The sequence below is a fragment of the Rana temporaria genome, chromosome 2 (assembly GCF_905171775.1).
Source record: "Rana temporaria chromosome 2, aRanTem1.1, whole genome shotgun sequence".
In the NCBI taxonomy this organism is placed as follows: domain Eukaryota; kingdom Metazoa; phylum Chordata; class Amphibia; order Anura; family Ranidae; genus Rana; species Rana temporaria.
The window spans coordinates 259807774-259827152 of NC_053490.1; the positions used below are offsets into that span (position 1 = coordinate 259807774).

Below are 19379 nucleotides of genomic sequence, written 5' to 3' on the forward strand. Positions count from 1 at the left end.
CATTGCAGTTTTTCCCATAAGAAAACTGCTAAAAAACGCTGGGAAAAAATCCGCCAGTTGAAAGAAAATGGGGGAATATTTGGGACTTTAAATGAAACTTGAAGGAAGGTTCACGCCTGTGCTGTAAGCAACAAAAAAAGGGGGGAGGGGAGAGTTTGGGACTTTATATGAGGTACGTGTGGTGAGACCAAAACAGATAATATAGGTAATAACATGTATTTGTTTATTACTAAACCATTGATTGGCATAACATGATGTAACATAACAAGCATGGTACAGTAAAATCAAGAGAAATGTTAATCACATGGCACATAGCAGTAAAAATATGCATACTGAGTATTGGGTAGGACATAGTCCAATGAAAACATGAATGGATAAAACCATAAAATGTATCAATATAAACTGGATGCATCAAGGTAGGCTCGATGTGTTTCGTGGGCTGTATCCACTCATCAGGAGCCATGCATCTATGTTCTAAAAAGAAAGGGATAGGTGACCATTAAGGCCCCGTACACACGACCAAACATGTATGCTGAAACTGGTCTGCGGGCCAGTTTCAGCAGACATGTTTGGTCGTGTGTGGGCGCGAGCGGGCCGAATTCCAGCAAACATTTGCCCGCCGGGCCTTTTCCCAGCGGACAAATATTCCTGGACGTGTTTTAAAACCGTCCGCTGGAATCCTGCCCGCTCGGACATGTACGGTCGTCAGTACAGACCTACCGTTCATGTCCAGGCGCCCGCCGTCCCTCGCATGCGTCGAATGACTTCGACGCATGCGTGGAAGCCTTTAAATGGCAGGCCCGCCCACGTCTCCGCGTCATCGCCGCGTCATCGTCGCGGCGACGACGCGGACACGCCCCGCGTAATGTTTACGCGCGGACTTCTGTACGATGGTGTGTACAACCATCGTACAGAAGCCCTCTGGCAGACATGTACGGTGAAAACGGTCCGACGGACCGCTTTCACCGTACATGTTTGTTCGTGTGTACCCGGCCTTAGTCTACTATATCAACTACCGTAAGAAACTTGGCATTGTTAAGCAGTATATAACTGGCCATACCTAGGATAGGTTTTCCCGGCGGTTCTCTTTTTTGGACGGGAGTTTTTAGGCAGTTTTCCCATTGGAAAAACTGCGAGGAGCATACACACGACCGGGATTCCCGGCCAAAAGCTCTCCTCACAGTTTTCCCATCTGAAAAACTGATTGTGTGTACGAGGCATCAGTGGTGTTTTGTAACAGGGCCAGCTGCCTGCTAATCTATTTATAGCAACCTCCCCGGACAGAAATTTCAGGCTGCTTTTTATCTGATGTGGCCGAGAATTTGTCAGGAGTTATCAGGCTGATAACAGAGGAACGGATCAGGAGAGAGCTACGGGACTTAGCTCTTTGAAGAGAGATAACAAAATACTGCAGATATATGTGCCCAGCTCAAATTTAATGAATTGGGTTTACATCAACTTTAAATGTCTTTAATCATTGCTCAAGCAAGACACAGATAAGGAAAGGTTGACACCATAGACAGGCTAGTAGGTAAAAGTAGAAAAAGTCAGGGGATGATATTGAATGTAACCACAGTACTATAAAAAGACACAGTATTTCAAAAGATATGGGACCAGAACTGAATGCCCTCATAGTCTAGCAATCACAGAATGGAACATTTTAGACTTCATAATGTACTGTAGCTTTAGCTGTAGATTTTCATATTCCAAAATACGTAATATTCAATTATTTTTGTCTGTCTGTCCTGCTAAGGAGTAGATTTCCCTTCACCTTCTGTCTTGGAGACTCAACAGAAAGTTAGAGGGAATCTCCCCCAAATTAGGGGAATTTCCATCTTAGACAGTAGTCACCAGAACATTTGTTCCAATTGGAAGATTTCCCTTCACCCTTTGGTCTAAAAAAACAAAACTCTAAAATGTAGTCTTTCCCCTTACTTTCTGTCTTGTGACAGTGGTCATCCAGTAAATAAGAGGGGCAAATTACCCCAGCAGGAACACAGCAATAAAACTTGGCAGGGGGTTTAACTTTTCCCCACTGTATCCATAAGAAATTTCTTCACATACATTTTAAGACCTGTATTAAAATGCTTTTGTGTAGTGAAAGGTCTTGTTGCAAGTATAGCTACAAAAAAAATGTTCTTATGACTATACTGCCAACTGCTTTCAGAACTCTGTACTATCTAATGGCCCGTTCTCGGCCTATTGCAGTATATCATCAGTTGATTTGCTACACTGATTGTCGAACTACCCCTCCCTGACCTCAGCTTATTTGCAGAACCTCACACAGGGCTTTAATCTAAAAAATGTCAGCATCCAATAGGAGGAGGATACTTGTACATTCTCTAGAACAAAAGGTGGTGGGATAAAGAAATAACTACATTTTTAACTTCATTGTGACAAATGCAGTAGACCATTGAGGGTGTTAGGCAAAGTTGAAGGCTTATCTGAGTAGACATGTACTAGCAAATATCTATTCATGCAGCACATTTGGCAGAAGGAATGCATTAACTTAAAAAAGAATGGTTGTCAATACCTGGTTTGTAAAAAAAAAAAAGAATTAAGACAGACAGTAAAATCACAATATTATAGACATAGGTTACAATATTATAAATATAAATTGCAATTAGTTGTATGTAAAAGTATCAAATAATATAATGTGTAGGTTTCAGGAACATACAGTATCTCACAAAAGTGAGTACACCCCTCACATTTTTGTAAATATTTTGCACAAGAAAGCCTGCAAACAGTTTGCTGAAGACAAGCAGACTAAGGATATGGATTACTGGAACCATGTCCTGTGGTCTGATGAGACCAAGATAAACTTATTTGGTTCAGATGGTGTCAGGCGTGTGTGGTGGCAACCAGGCGAGGAGTACAGACAAGTGTGTCTTGCCTACAGTCACACATGGTGGTGGGATTGTCATGGTCTGGGGCTGCATGAGTGCTGCCGGCACTGGGGAGCTACAGTTCATTGAGGGAACCATGAATGCCACAATGTACTGTGACATACTGAAGCAGAACATGATCCCCTACCTTCAGAGACTTGGCTACAGTGCAGTATTCCAACATGATAATGACCCTAAACACACCTCCAAGACGACCACTGCCTTGCTAAAGAAGCTGAGGGTAAAGGTGATGGACTGGCCAATCATGTCTCCAAACATAAAACCCTATCAAGCATCTGTGGGGCATCCTCAAACGGAAGGTCTCTAACATCCACCAGCTTAGTGATGTCAAGAGGTGGCAAGCTCTGGCATGGGCGTCCGCTGAAATTTTTTCAGGGGGGGGCGCTTCGGCACTGGCGATACACAGTCGCATTTAACCCTTTCTTTGACCGCTAGCGGGGGTTAAAAGCGCCCCCCACATTGAAATGTAAAAACATCCCACTGTGCCCCCTGCATCTTTCAATATCTCTTTATCACTACTGTGTACCCCCTCTCCACAACTGCATTACTGCACCCCTTTACATTACACAGCACCCTGCGCCTCTCGACCCCTTACATTACACAGCAAACTGCACCTCTGGACCCCTTACATTACACAGCACCCTGCACCACTGGACCCCTTACATTACACAGCACCCTGCATCCCTCGACCCCTTTACATTACACAGCACCCTGCATCCCTCGACCCCTTTACATTACACAGCACCCTGCATCCCTCGACCCCCTTACATTACACAGCACCCTGCATCCCTCGACCCCTTTACATTACACAGCACCCTGCAAAGCCACCAGAGACAGCCAAATAACTAGCACTTTAAGCAACAAAAACCTTCACATTTTTGTTTGTATATAATATATATACCCTTAAAATGCCAGGAGCCGGGTGCACTGGTCAGTGATCATAGTAACTCATGTATTAATGTCAGTGCAGGACATTTACCCCCCTCCCCCCCCCCCACCATGCTGCATATTAAAAAAATCACAGACAGTCATCACAGTTAATAATCTTCAGACTGCATCATTCCGTATGGCATGATGCCATACGGAATGCAGTCTGAAGATTTTTTTAATATGCAGCATGGCGGCGGGGGGGGGGGGGTAAATGTCCTGCACTGACATTAATACATGAGTTACTATGATCACTGACCAGTGCACCCGGCTCCTGGCATTTTAAGGGTATATATATTATATACAAACAAAAATGTGAAGGTTTTTGTTGCTTAAAGTGCTAGTTGTTTGGCTGTCTCTGGTGGCTTTGCAGCCAAGAAACTAGTATTTTCAGAAGGGAAGTCAGTAAAAGCAGGCTGGCTTTGCAGTGCAGTAATGCAACACACATTGGCACACTTTGCACATAATAATGTTTGCACTGAATTTTTTTTATTTTCCAATAATTTGTATTGAAAATTATTCATATCAAGTTTACAAAGCAAAAGCACGGACATTTTTTTAATGGCTCCCCAATGCACTAAAGGGGCACACCTGCTGCATAGTAATACACTTTGATTTTTACTATATGAAAGTGTCACACACACACACACACTTGTAAAATGGCTCACTAATCGAATAATAACAATCACAATTTCATATAGTAAAAATCAAAGTGTATTACTATGCAGCAGGTGTGCCCCTTTAGTGCATTGGGGAGCCATTAAAAAAAATGTCAGTGCAAACATGTACAAAGTGTGCTAATGTGTGTTGCATTACTGCACTGTCTGCAAAGCCAGCCTGCTTTTACGGACGTCCCTTCTGAAAATTAGCAAACAATTAGCGCTTTACAGACTGTCTGTGTCTGTGTTACCTCAACAGCGTGCGGGCTCCTCTCGGTACGGCTCTCTACGCTCCTCCCAGCCATCAGTATCACGACGTGATCCCCTCCCGGCGTGAGTGACGTCACGCCACCAGGACGAGCACCAGGCTGGACTGCAAAGTTAGGGGGAGTGAGCGATAATTGGCTGGCCGGAAAACAAGGGGCGGGGAGCGGAAGGTAAACAAACACAGTCACAGACTGACTTGATATGCCGCGGACATGAGAGAGACAGTGACAATCGGCGGCGCTGGTTCGAGAGGCGGCCGCAGATAAATCTAAATGTGTGTCAGTGTCTTACTACTGATTCTAGGGGGGGGCAAACGCCCTGCCTTGCCCTATGGAGCGGACGCCCATGAGCTCTGGTGAACTCCATGCCCAAGAGGGTTAGGGCAGTGCTGGAAAATAATTGTGGCCACACAAAATATTGACACTTTGGGTCCAATTTGGAAATTTTCTCTTAGGGGTGTACTCACTTTTGTTGCCAGTGGTTTAGACAGTAATGGCTGTGTGTTGGGTTATTTTGAAGGGGCAGCAAATTTACACTGTTATACGAGCTGTACACTACTTATAAAATGTAGAAAAGTGTCATTTCTTCAGTGTTGTCACATGAAAATATATAATAATATATTTACAAAAATGTGAGGGGTGTACTCACTTTTGTGAGATACTGAACATACACAATTTTGATGCAGACAATTATATTAATAAGTGTTTGCGAATTGTATTGGCATTTTTTTTTAAATTGGGTTTAAAGGTACCAACCTAGAATTTGGGGAAAAGAGAATCTGGAAGGAAGATTATAAAGCCATAGTTCTTTTTTCTATGTTACAAAATTGTATGTAGTTTATTGAATGCACAAGTGACTTCTAAAGTGCATATACTCATTATAATTTATTCTAATTATATATTTATTAGGACTGTTACTGATTAAGATTTTCGTGTTCGATTAATAGATTTTTTTTTAAATCGATTAATCGACTAATTTCGATTAATTATAATGCACAGAGCCAACTACTTTCAGCTGATCTCCTTGCATTGCAACTCATTTCATTAGTCAGTGGTAAATGTGGTGTACACTATTGTAACGGAATGACCCGTGACAACCAGAGACTTTGGAAGGATGGGGGTACTCCTGTGCCAGTGTCACTAATGACTTTTGGGTCTAGGGTCACCCTGTGCCCCTTTTGGGCATAGGGTGACTGAGAAAAATTAATTATAAATTACATGAGATGTGACTGATAACTGATAATTCATATTGCAGGATATCTTGAGATATTCAAGTGGTTATTCTGACCCACACCAGGTCAGTGGAATGTTTTCCTTCAATGTGAGGACCCATGCTTTTGAGGTGTTAATTGGGTATGCTCCAAGACCTTTCATTATGTATGCTAATAACACTGTTTGTGTGAAGATGCTATTGATGACAGATATGTGTTGTGAGTTAGCAGTCTAAGGGTCAGATGTCTCCTTTCAGGGGTAGGGAATTAGCATGTCAATTATGTTTAGTAAAGGAATGTGACTTCTCAGCTGTAGTAATTAGGTCATGTTAAATCGGTGCCAAAAGGTCTGACATAGAAATGTGTATTATGCAGGTGCGTACGTCTGGGGAATAATTAATTTCTCTGAATGTCATTCTCTGAAAGAATGTGATTGAAGCCCCCCATTGTGTGATGTGTGGGTGGAGAGTTCATTTGTTCCTTTGATTACTGTAAACATGCCTGTACTGTATATAAGAGAGCTAAGATACCATTAAAGTTCATTCATACATTTTGACTCAGAGAAGGGAGCTTGTCTCGTTTATTCTGGGGAAATCCATATGGATTGTGTCTGTTGGATGGTTGGAGTGTCAGATAAGCTGTCGTGGGTTGATGGAATGGAAATATCGTAAACAGTGGTGACCGTTACAACTATATACAATCACCAGACACTAGTTAGTTTCCACAATCCATAACTTAACTTCACAGTTCACACAAATACGTTTTAAATTTAAACTGTAGCACTGACGTAAGTAATTTTTTATCATTAAACTTTAAGAAAGAACGTAGAAAGTTAGTTTAACTTTAATTTTTAAACTTATCTAGTATATTGACTGTCAGTCACTTTATAGTAGGCAAATAGGGATCACTTTAGCCAGTCACACAGACATACCAGAGTGTTTATATTTTCTGGAAGCAGACATGATCGCATTTTATTGACAATATACCCTGAAGAACTGAACAGTCTTTCGTAGGGAACAGATATTGCCGATACACAAAGAATTGTCTGCACAAAACTGCTTAGGACAGGAAAACAATGGTTATTTTTGTCCCCTTCCCCTGATGGAGCCTGATGCATCCTCCTGCTCCACAGATGCAAAGGTACTTCAATCCAATGGGTGCAGTTTGCTCACATCCAGCAGGGTAAGTCTCACTGTCCAGGCTGTCCGGTGACGTCAAGAATTTTGATCGATCAAAAAAATTAAAGATTAATCGAGGAATTAATCTTTAATTTCCCCAGCCCTAATATTATTTTATATATATATATATATATATATATATATATATATATTACATACACACACACATACATACACACACACACATATACACACACACACGCACACACTGTATATATATTACATAAGAGTATACAATCAAAGCGGCCATTGAGTGATTGGAAAGCAACTTATGAGGAAAGTATTTTAGGTGGTAAGTGATGAAGGTGTAACCCTGAAGAAACCAACTCTTTACAGATACATTCATTTGGCAGTTTGCTGCATTCAGGGGTAGTTAAACGCTGCTTCTGGATGCACACAAAACTAGCCAATTCACTACCATTAGTTTGTTTGTGGCCAAAACTGCACAGAAATACTGATTTATTTAGGTCAGTATGAATGCTCTATGCATATGATCAATTTCTCGTTACCTTACTGCCACTGCAAACTTTGCTGCATTGTAGTCCCTTCTTTCTTCTTTAAGATAGCCATACTTGATAAGATAAGTCTACAAAGTAAAAAATATATATATATTTAAAATGTAATAATGGCACAGAATACAACACAGAAACAAACAGGAGTGACTAACATATTTATACAATATATATATATATATATATATATATATATATATATATATATATATACATATACATACACAGTGGATATAAAAAGTCTACACACCCCTGTTAAAACATCAGGTTTCTGTGATGTAAAAAAACGAGACAAAGATAAATCATATCAGAACTTTTTCCACCTTTAATGTGACCTATAAACTGTACAACTCCATTGAACAACAAACTGAAATATTTTAGGTGAAGGGAAGTAAAAAATAAAATAATATGGTTGCATAAGTGTGCACACCCATAAACGAATACTTTGTTGAAGAAGGGGAAAAGGGAATAGCCGCTCCATGTGGGAACTCAGATGAATATCCTCCGTTGCAGACAACTCAGGTGCAGGCAATGCACTTAGCAAAGCAGGAACATATGACTAAGCACTAGTTTCAGTGCGAAACGCGTCAGAGGTCAGGTTTTATTTTATTTTGCTGTGACTTGTAGTGCTGTCCTTCTTTTAATAAAAGGCTACAATTTGTTCAGAGTGCGGCTGTCCAGAGACAATCTTTGTTCCTATTTTGTTGAAGAACCTTTTGATTTTATTATAGCACTCACCAGAGACGCAACTATAACCTTCAGGGCCCTGGTGCAAGAAACCATGGAGGGCCCCCCTGACCTCCGGCCAGGGCCCTTCCCACTGATCCCAGGGGCAGCAGGACCTGGATAGGAGGGGGAACAAACCCCCTTTATTTTCCTCCTGCAGCCACCGAATGTCTATCTAAGGGAAAGGAGGAAAGAAGACTTTTAGTGGTGGCAGGAGAAAAATGGAGGGGATTTTTTCCTCTAAATGCCCCCCATCCAGGTGTTTAGGGGCAAAATGTGCGCTATTGCAGTTGTGACCCCTGTAGTTACGCCCCTGGGATGAGTGGCAACGGTGGTGGTGGGGGATGGGATCAGTGGTGGTTGGGGGAGGGATAGGATCAGTGGCATCGGCGGCGGCGGTGGTGGGGAGGAACAGTGGCAGTAGTGGTGATGTGGAGGGGGGATCAGTGGCAGTAATGGTGGTGATGTGGGGGGGGATCAGTGGCAGTAGTGGTGGTGATGTGGGGGGGGATCAGTGGCAGTAGTGGTGGTGATGTGGGGGGGATCAGTGGCAGTAGTGGTGGTAATGTGGGGGGTCAGAGGCAGTAGTGGTGGTGGGGGGTATCAGTGGCAGTAGTGGTGGTGGTGGGGGGTATCAGTGACAGTAGTGGTGGTGATGTGGGGGGTTCAGTGGCAGTAGTGGTGGTGATGTGGGGGGTCAGTGGCATTAGTGATGGTGATGTGGGGGGTCAGTGGCAGTAGTGATGGTGATGTGGGGGGATCAGTGGCAGTAGTGGTGGTGATGTGGGGAGGGGTGTATCAGTGACAGTAGTGGTGGTGATGTGGGGAGGGGGGAGTCAGAGGCAGTAGTGGGGGTTTCAGTGGCAGTAGTGGTGGGGGGTATCAGTGGCAGTAGTGGTGGTGATGTGGGGGGTTCAGTGGCAGTAGTGGTGGTGATGTGGGGGGGATCAGTGGCAGTAGTGGTGGTGATGTGGGGGGGATCAGTGGCAGTAGTGGTGGTAATGTGGGGGGGTCAGAGGCAGTAGTGGTGGTGGGGGGTATCAGTGGCAGTAGTGGTGGTGGTGGGGGGTATCAGTGACAGTAGTGGTGGTGATGTGGGGGGTTCAGTGGCAGTAGTGGTGGTGATGTGGGGGGTCAGTGGCAGTAGTGATGGTGATGTGGGGGGATCAGTGGCAGTAGTGGTGGTGATGTGGGGAGGGGTGTATCAGTGACAGTAGTGGTGGTGATGTGGGGGGGTCAGAGGCAGTAGTGGGGGTATCAGTGGCAGTAGTGGTGGGGGGTATCAGTGGCAGTAGTGGTGGTGATGTGGGGGGTTCAGTGGCAGTAGTGGTGGTGATGTGGGGGGGGGGTCAGTGGCAGTAGTGGTGGTGATGTGGGGGGGATCAGTGGCAGTAGTGGTGGTAATGTGGGGGTTCAGAGGCAGTAGTGGTGGTGGGGGGTATCAGTGGCAGTAGTGGTGGTGGTGGGGGGTATCAGTGACAGTAGTGGTGGTGATGTGGGGGGTTCAGTGGCAGTAGTGGTGGTGATGTGGGGGGTCAGTGGCAGTAGTGATGGTGATGTGGGGGGATCAGTGGCAGTAGTGGTGGTGATGTGGGGAGGGGTGTATCAGTGACAGTAGTGGTGGTGATGTGGGGGGGTCAGAGGCAGTAGTGGGGGTATCAGTGGCAGTAGTGGTGGGGGGTATCAGTGGCAGTAGTGGTGGTGATGTGGGGGGTTCAGTGGCAGTAGTGGTGGTGATGTGGGGGGGGGCAGTGGCAGTAGCAATAACACATTTTCCCGCATGCGTTTGGGAGACTTCAGATGTATTTTTGCAAAATTTAGCAAGGCTTGGACGTTTTTCTACATAAGAAAAGGCTTCCGTCTTGCCACTCTACCCCATATCCCAGACATATGAAGAATACGGGAGATTTTTGTCACATGTACCACACAGCCAGTACTTGCCAGATATTCCCGCAGCAGTAGACTGTGACTAAGGAAATGTCAGGAAAGACCTACTAGAACAGCTGAACTATATTTGTGGTTAAATCAGAGGCACATTAAATGATGGCAGAGCTGTCCCCAAACCCACCCTAATTATAATTTGCTGCTGCTTGTAAGTATTGGAGAACATCAGCTATGGAATATTGTTTACCCTAAAATGCTTTTGTTTACACCAACATCAATGTATCATCTCAGCATATTACAAATTGGCAACAGTTTGTGAGACCATAACCAATCCATTCTTAAACCATACAAAAGTAATACATCATGATCTCATTGATGCAAATACTTATTAGATGAGAAATTACCTAATTTCATTCACATCGATAGTCACAATATATCCTAACTACATTTGTAAAAGGTCTCAAAATAGCAATAGGTGTTATGCACCTATTGCTCACATATTCATTAATTAATCTGACTTGTAAAACCAAAGAACGCATAACCCTTTGTCTAACCAACAAAAACTCAAAATGAACTCCCATTGGTTGTAATGTATTGAGATTGTGGAGCCACATAAGACCCCTTGAAAAAATAAAAATGATCTGAAAAGTATGTTGTAAGTATCAATACCGTGTATTACTGTTGTGGAGAAATGATCAGTTATGGTCCAAAACTTTTGCCGATTTTATACTGTTATTTAATAAAATGAGAAAAAGATTGAGTGCAGCAACTTTGTGGCCTTCTACAGATTTGTGATTGTGGATAAATTCCTGCTGCTAGCACCTGTGAAAAAAAAGGGTGAAAATATAATATAAATACACACACACACACATAATTTGTGTGTATAGTATATGTCTTACTTTGTTTACACATATCACTTAGAGAAGACTGGCCAAGATAACCTATTCACTTAACAGATCAAGACAATAGGAATAAGAATTTCACACTTGTCAGAGCTGTTTCATTATGTCTAGTGCCAACTTCAAGTGGAATTGCTACAAGCCTTCTGCCATTTTCCAGGATACTGGCAGAGACAGGGAAATGAGGATTTTCCTGCAATGTGAATAGGCAGCCAAGAAACAGACTGATGTATTTTGTTAGCTTTTGTTTTCTGAAAGAAATAAAACAAAGAAAGTTTCCTCAGCAGGATGCCATGTCAGGCCTGTGTGGTTGTCACATGTAGATATTGCCTTCTGTTGCTACCAAACAATAAAAAAACATAGTTTAAACCCAACTTCTGTACTACTAATGTGGCTTCACTGTTGATATGGGAGACTAATGCCGCGTACACACGATCAGTCCATCCGATGAGAACGGACCGATGGACTGTTTTCATCGGTTAACCAAATAGGCTGACTGATGGTCCGTCGTGCCTACACACCATCAGTTAAAAAAACGATCGTGTCAGAACGCGGTGACGTAAAACACAACAACATGCTGAAAAAAATGAAGTTCAATGCTTTCAAGCATGCGTCGACTTGATTCTGAGCATGCGTGGATTTGTAACCGATGGTTGTGCCTAATAATCGGTTTTGACCTATCGGTTAGGAATCCATTGGTTACATTTAAAGCAAGTTTGCTTTTTTTTTAACCGATGGCGCCCACACACAATCGGTTTTGACCGATGAAAACGGTCCATCAGACCATTCTCATCGGTTTAACCTATCGTGTGTATGCGGCATTAGTTAATAGGATGTTCAAATGCAGTTATTTAAAGTTATGACTGAAAACATGATTTTATCACTTTAAAGCATTGAAGATAATATTGGCTGTTATGTTTAGTCTTTTAGAACACAAAAAAAAAAAAACTTTTATGATGTGTCCAATCCATAAGTCAATACAACTAGTACCGATATGCACTAACCCTCATCAGCTTTCTGATATATTCATTTACTATAGTCAATGCATATCAATAAAAAATAGAACTTCTAGACTTCTGAATTTTGTACACTGTTCTTTACCTCATTAACCACTTGACCTCCAGGATATTTACACCCCCCCCCCCCCCCCCCGTCATGACCAAGCCATTTTTTGCGATATGGGTTACTTTAATTGACAATTGTGTGGTCATGCAATAATGTGCCCCCCAAAAAAAAGAGTATGTCCTTTTTTTCCCCACAAATAAAGCTTTCTTTTGGGTTTTGATCACCCCTGCATTTATTAAAAAAAATTGCGCTATAAAATAAAATAAAAAAAAAGACCGACAATTTTGAAAAACATTTTTTTATATTATATATATATATATTTTTTACTTTCTGCTATAAAATCTAGCCAATAATAAAAATTTAATTTCTTCATAAATTTAGGCAAATATGTATTTACTACATATTTTTGGTAACAAAAAAATCCCAATAATCGTATATTGATTGGTTTGCACAAAAATTATAGCATCTACAAACAATTGGATATTTTTATTTATTTATTTTTTACTAATAATGGCAGCGATCAGCGACTCATAGCAGGAATGTGATATTGCGGCAAACATTCTGATACTTTTGACACTTTTTGGGGGAGCAGCGACACTAATACAGTGATCAGTACTAAAAAAACAGCACTGTCACTGTACTAATGACACAGGCTGGGAAGGGGTTAACATTAGGGGCGATCAAAGGGTTAACTGTGTGCCTAACCTGTGTTTTACTATACTTTGTTAGCTGCTTTTACTAGGGGAAGAGATGGAACTTATTCCCTGCTTTGCATGGGGTAAAAATTCCATCCTTTCCCTCCTGGCAGAATGTTGATCTGACATGCTTACATAGGCAGATTGCCGTTCTGCCTAATGATGGGTGCCAGGGGTCACCGGGTGCCATGCACCCATTGATCAGCTGTGCGCCCCCTACCCGGAAGTTTCAGATCACACACACACACATTATATATATATATATGTATATATATATATATATATATATATATACACACACACACACACACATTATACGGGGAGTGCAGAATTATTAGGCAAATGAGTATTTTGACCACATCATCCTCTTTATGCATGTTGTCTTACTCCAAGCTGTATAGGCTCGAAAGCCTACTACCAATTAAGCATATTAGGTGATGTGCATCTCTGTAATGAGAAGGTGTGTGGTCTAATGACATCAACACCCTATATCAGTTGTGCAGAATTATTAGGCAACTTCCTTTCCTTTGGCAAAATGGGTCAAAAGAAGGACTTGACAGGCTCAGAAAAGTCAAAAATAGAGATATCTTGCAGAGGGATGCATCACTCTTAAAATTGCAAAGCTTCTGAAGCGTGATCATCGAACAATCAAGCGTTTCATTCAAAATAGTCAACAGGGTCGCAAGAAGCGTGTGGAAAAACCAAGGCGCAAAATAACTGCCCATGAACTGAGAAAAGTCAAGCGTGCAGCTGCCAAGATGCCACTTGCCACCAGTTTGGCCATATTTCAGAGCTGCAACATCACTGGAGTGCCCAAAAGCACAAGGTGTGCAATACTCAGAGACATGACCAAGGTAAGAAAGGCTGAAAGACGACCACCACTGAACAAGACACACAAGCTGAAACGTCAAGACTGGGCCAAGAAATATCTCAAGACTGATTTTTCTAAGGTTTTATGGACTGCTGAAATGAGAGTGAGTCTTGATGGGCCAGATGGATGGGCCCGTGGCTGGATTGGTAAAGGGCAGAGAGCTCCAGTCCGACTCAGACGCCAGCAAGGTGGAGGTGGAGTACTGGTTTGGCCTGGTATCATCAAAGATGAGCTTGTGGGGCCTTTTCGGGTTGAGGATGGAGTCAAGCTCAACTCCCAGTCCTACTGTCAGTTTCTGGAAGACACCTTCTTCAAGCAGTGGTACAGGAAGAAGTCTGCATCCTTCAAGAAAAACATGATTTTCATGCAGGACAATGCTCCATCACACGCGTCCAAGTACTCCACAGCGTGGCTGGCAAGAAAGGGTATAAAAGAAGAAAAACTAATGACATGGCCTCCTTGTTCACCTGATCTGAACCCCATTGAGAACCTGTGGTCCATCATCAAATGTGAGATTTACAAGGAGGGAAAACAGTACACCTCTCTGAACAGTGTCTGGGAGGCTGTGGTTGCTGCTGCACGCAATGTTGATGGTGAACAGATCAAAACACTGACAGAATCCATGGATGGCAGGCTTTTGAGTGTCCTTGCAAAGAAAGGTGGCTATATTGGTCACTGATTTGTTTTTGTTTTGTTTTTGAATGTCAGAAATGTATATTTGTGAATGTTGAGATGTTATATTGGTTTCACTGGTAAAAATAAATAATTGAAATGGGTATATATTTTTTTTTTTGTTAAGTTGCCTAATAATTATGCACAGTAATAGTCACCTGCACACACAGATATCCCCCTAAAACAGCTAAAACTAAAAACAAACTAAAAACTACTTCCAAAAATATTCAGCTTTGATATTAATGAGTTTTTTGGGTTCATTGAGAACATGGTTGTTGTTCAATAATAAAATGAATCCTCAAAAATACAACTTGCCTAATAATTCTGCACTCCCTGTATATATATATATATATATATATATATATATATATATATATATATATATATATATATATATATATATACATACACACACACACACATATACACATTATATATATATATATATATATATATATATATATATATATATATATATACACACACATACACATACATACACACACACACACGTAATCTGGCACACCGGTGCTGCCCTGTAGCAGCAAAACTGCTATAGGGTGGACCTGAAGTGGTTAAACATGTCCATTCCAGGGTTTATACATAAAAATATGGAATATAAAGCAATTATGTTAGTTAACGTATCACAGTAATCCATAGACTGACTTAACAGGTAACTACTTTAGACTGATAAATAATCACTAGACCAATGAATAATCTTTGCATACATACTTTAAATAGTGTAAGGAATTAGCTAAGTAGCAGGGTGTGTAGGACCCCCTGGATGGGTCACAGCACAGTGAAGTGGGCATGGACAGACAGTAGGATCTTTGTGAAAGCAAAAACTGTGGTTTATTTACATGTCTGGTTACAAAGTGAAGGCATTAAAACAGGTAAAATAAAACAAAACAGAAAATAAACCCTTGCCACTTTGGACGTCTAACTACAAAAACACAGGAACCTAATGTTCTGCCACAGCCTACTGCTGCTCAGACACTTGACGGTCACATAGAAATAAACAGGAGGCTTTTAGTCAGAGACTTAGCCCTGGATCATACTGACAGCGGGAATAAAATTGTGCGACAGGCGGATCTGAACGGTCCGTCCATGTGAAGGGGCCTTAGATGTTGACCAACTATCTCTAATATGGTCTATTAGGCATGTGGGGAAACCCCTAAATTAATCAGTTGTTGGCACCTCATACACTGGATGGACCTCACATGGATAGGTAGAAATGACAGAGGGAGGACCTCTTAACGTAGAACTGTTTTTTAAATTTATTCGGCTCAATTCCCGGACGTGGACATGTCACCATGACGCGATCAAGCCTCAATGCGTTTCAGTCAAACAATGGGCCATCTTCAGGAAGCTCTAAATCCGCCATGTTAAGTGTGGGCTTTATACACTTACATTGTGATAGAGAAATTAAACAATGGTAATAATTGGTCAAATTGATGGCCACCTGCTGTACACTGCAGGGTATTTACAACCGAATTATATATGGTGAATAAGAAATCAAAAGCATTTATTAAACAAAAAGCTAAAAATAGCATAAAATGTGTATATTATACCAGTAACAAAATAGTGGTCACTAATAGGAACTGCACCCTAATCATAACCGATCATTTTATTGGTGCCAAGATCTGCAAATATCTTGTATTAGTGGGTAAATAAAAAAGAGAAATTGAATTTAAAAAAAATAAAAAAATAACAAGGGCCTTAATAAAGATATTAATTACTCACATTGAAGAAGGCTTTCCAAATTAATACATAACTGTGAATTACAGTAAAGTACATAATATAAAAATATAAAATATTAAGAAAGGGGCTCTACTCCCAATAATCTGTTTACGCCAGACGCGGCGACCCATCTGAAGAGCAGAGACATATATATATATATATATATACCACTTTTTTTCTCCAGCCTAGTAGAATTGTCTGCGGTCCCTGGGACTATATCTCTCTCATCTGATTTATCACTTGCCATTTATCTCCAATTGAGCAGTATTACTATACCACTATATAGTGGATCCTTCTCATGTCCCCATTTTTGAGCTTTTCTTTTTTGCAACTTTTCCCACTTAGACGGTGGTACTTTCACCTGTAGTTACAGGGAACCACCGCATGGCGTGGAAATCTTTAGGATTATTGATAGCAGTGGGGGTTTTATATGTGCTTGGGGTGGGGGGTCTCTTTGTGTTGTGTGGAGGGTGAATGGGTGAGTTATGGACTTAGATCTCCTTATTGGATGATCAAGCTCCAGTTTTCAATTTGTCACTGATTTTTGCCGTCTCGTTTTTGTGAGTGTATTCTCAGGTCACTTCTAGGGTACTATACCATTATTGGTTACCTGTGTGTTTTTAATGCCTTTTATGCTCTATTTTCTGATATTTAATAAAACGTAGTAATAACTCTTAAGGGTGTGCAGCAGTCATTTTTCTTTTTTTGTTTTTTTCTCTCTTGGTACATTATATTTTTGATTGCACCCCCCGACAATATCGGTGAGTACTACATATTTGATAAATAGGTGGGATTCCCATATCCTTCTCTCCTTTGCCAATAATCTGTAATGAAGCAGTTAAGATCCAGCTCAACATTCAATCCTGAAGGGGAAAAAGCTTGAAGTTCAAATATTAATTGAGTTTCCTTTTGGGATATATGTTTGATCATATTGGCACCTCTCCGGTGTCTATACATGGTGTCAATAGCATAAAAAGATAATTCATCTGGATTTTAGTTATGTGCTAGCCTGAAATGATTTGAGACATTGTTTGGGGAATCCTTTCTGTATGTTGGCAATATGCTCACCAACACGCTTGGATAGTGTTCTGGAAGTCCTCCCAACATATTGGTACCCACAGGTAAATTCCAAAATATACTTAAAGCGGAGTTCCGGCCACAATTTCACTTTTTAAATATAAATACCCCTGTAATACACAAGCTTAATGTATTCTAGTAAAGTTAGTCTGTAAACTAAGGTCTGTTTTGTTAGTTTGTTACAGCATTTAGACACCTTATAAAATAGAAATTGACTGGGGCCATCTTAAGTGTGGGCATCATGAAGCCAGACTGTATGACTTCCTGGATTTCAGCCTTGCAGATCTCGCACATGCTCAGTGCTGCACAAGCAGTGTAATAGGTTTCAGATCAGGTTTCAGCACCTGTACTGTCCAAGTCACATGATTCTTCGAGACTGGGGAGTGCACAGACTCCTGGAAAGTTACACCCACTACATTCCCAGGAGTCTGTGCAGTGTAGGTTAGAAAGCTTAAGCACCTAGGTGCAGGAAGAGGGAAGATTAACTATTCTGCCTAGCAACAACACTTTGAAGGCATCTAAAAAAAAAAAAAAAAAAATTCTTAAAGGACTAATGACATTTTTTTAAAACTACTGATGTAATGTTATATTTATGGGTGGAACTCCACTTTAACATTCTTAGTGCCACACATGATAAAATTCTTTATGGGGTACTGTTTAAACGTTTGATGAGACATAAATGATTTTCTTTGCTTTGGTGTTTCTACAGGGACCACATCTATCACACCTGAAAAAAACTTCTAAGTTGAATATAGTGTCTTGCTGTTGTTTAGAGGGTCGGGTATATTTTTAACTTGTTCACTTTTCAAGCCTGGGGATCTTTTCAGTATTTCTTTATACTTTTTTCCCTTTGTTTATATTGTTTGTTAAAACCTTTTTTTTTTTTTTAAACTTTATTTAAACTTCATGCAAAATTGTATTTTCTAAATGTGAATTTTCATTTTTTCTGGATCAAAAACAAATTGGAGAAGAAAAGTCAGAGCTTATCTGCAAACATACTAAATGGAAATGTTGGTTTGCCAGTATATAATATGATTTGCAAAAATGATATGGGAAAAGTATGTAAAATGTCATTGTACAAATCTTTGTAAATAGTAACATTACTTAATTTGAAGAAAAAACTATGGCCCAGATTCACAAAGCACTTACGCCGACGTATAACACGTTACGCCGACGTAAGTGCCAATATGCGCCGGCGTATGTGTGCGGCAGACCCACGAACCAACATGCGCCTAAAAACAGGCTACACCCCGCCGACGTAGCTTGCACAAGCCAGCGTAGGGTGGGCGCACATATGGGCTGGACGCATGGGGCTGCTCCCATTGATTAGCCATTCTAACATGCAAATGAGGGAAATACGCCGATTCATGAACGTGCGTGAGCCCGGCGCATGCTACGCGAGATGCGCGTAAGTTGTACGTCCGGCGAAAAGTTATTCCCCATAAATGAGGTGCAACCCGGCAACAGACATGCACAGGTCTGCACCAGGGAACACAAGCCGGCGTATTGTGCGTTGGACGTGTGTCTGGCTGGGCGTACGTTATGTTCACGGCATACGCGGTGATCCGACGTAGCTTAGGCAGTTGTGCCGGCGTGGTTGTGAGCAGGCGCAGGGGGGTGCTGTGTATGCGTCCACGTCACGGCGCATGCGCAGTTCGTGATACGTACCTGTCTGGCGCTCGGCCCATTATTTGCATGGGGTCATGTCCACTTCCACCTACGCCGGCGTGCGCCTCCGAAACCTACGCCACTCTGGCGCAGCGTTGGGAGCACTGGCTTGCTGAATGCAATGCTTGCCTCTCTGTGCTACGTTGGCGTGGCATGTGCTCTACGGCGGCGTAATATGCTCCTTGCTTTCTGTGAATCTGGACCTAAGTGTTTAATGTGTTTGTTAAATCCTGTGATGAATGTAACATCATAGGCCTTTTTCTCCTTCACGTTAGTTTCTAATAGTGTACTGCTCTCCATTCTTCCTACTATGTCTCTTACTTCCAGTAAGTTGTCATAAGGGTCCCCTTTATCCACAAATCTCTATGTAATGTGCAGTTCCTTCTTATGAGCATAAACTGACCTTTTGGAATAGCCATCTTC

The 19379-nt window shown here is 41.6% G+C and overlaps 1 protein-coding gene across 4 annotated transcripts in view; it reads right to left on the minus strand.

Moving 5' to 3' along the window:
• MMP28 (matrix metallopeptidase 28) overlaps positions 1 to 19379 on the minus strand; it is a 96235-nt gene that overhangs the window by 52051 nt on the left and 24805 nt on the right. For 2 of the 4 annotated variants that reach the window (XM_040336842.1, XM_040336843.1), the window contains one exon: positions 7657 to 7733. The exons of 1 other annotated variant lie outside the window; for it this stretch is intronic. In XM_040336842.1, the coding sequence (XP_040192776.1) occupies positions 7657 to 7733 (77 nt within the window). Of the gene's footprint in view, positions 1 to 7656; positions 7734 to 11311; positions 11420 to 19379 lie in introns of all 4 variants that reach the window. One more of the 4 variants, XM_040336841.1, reaches the window with a different exon arrangement.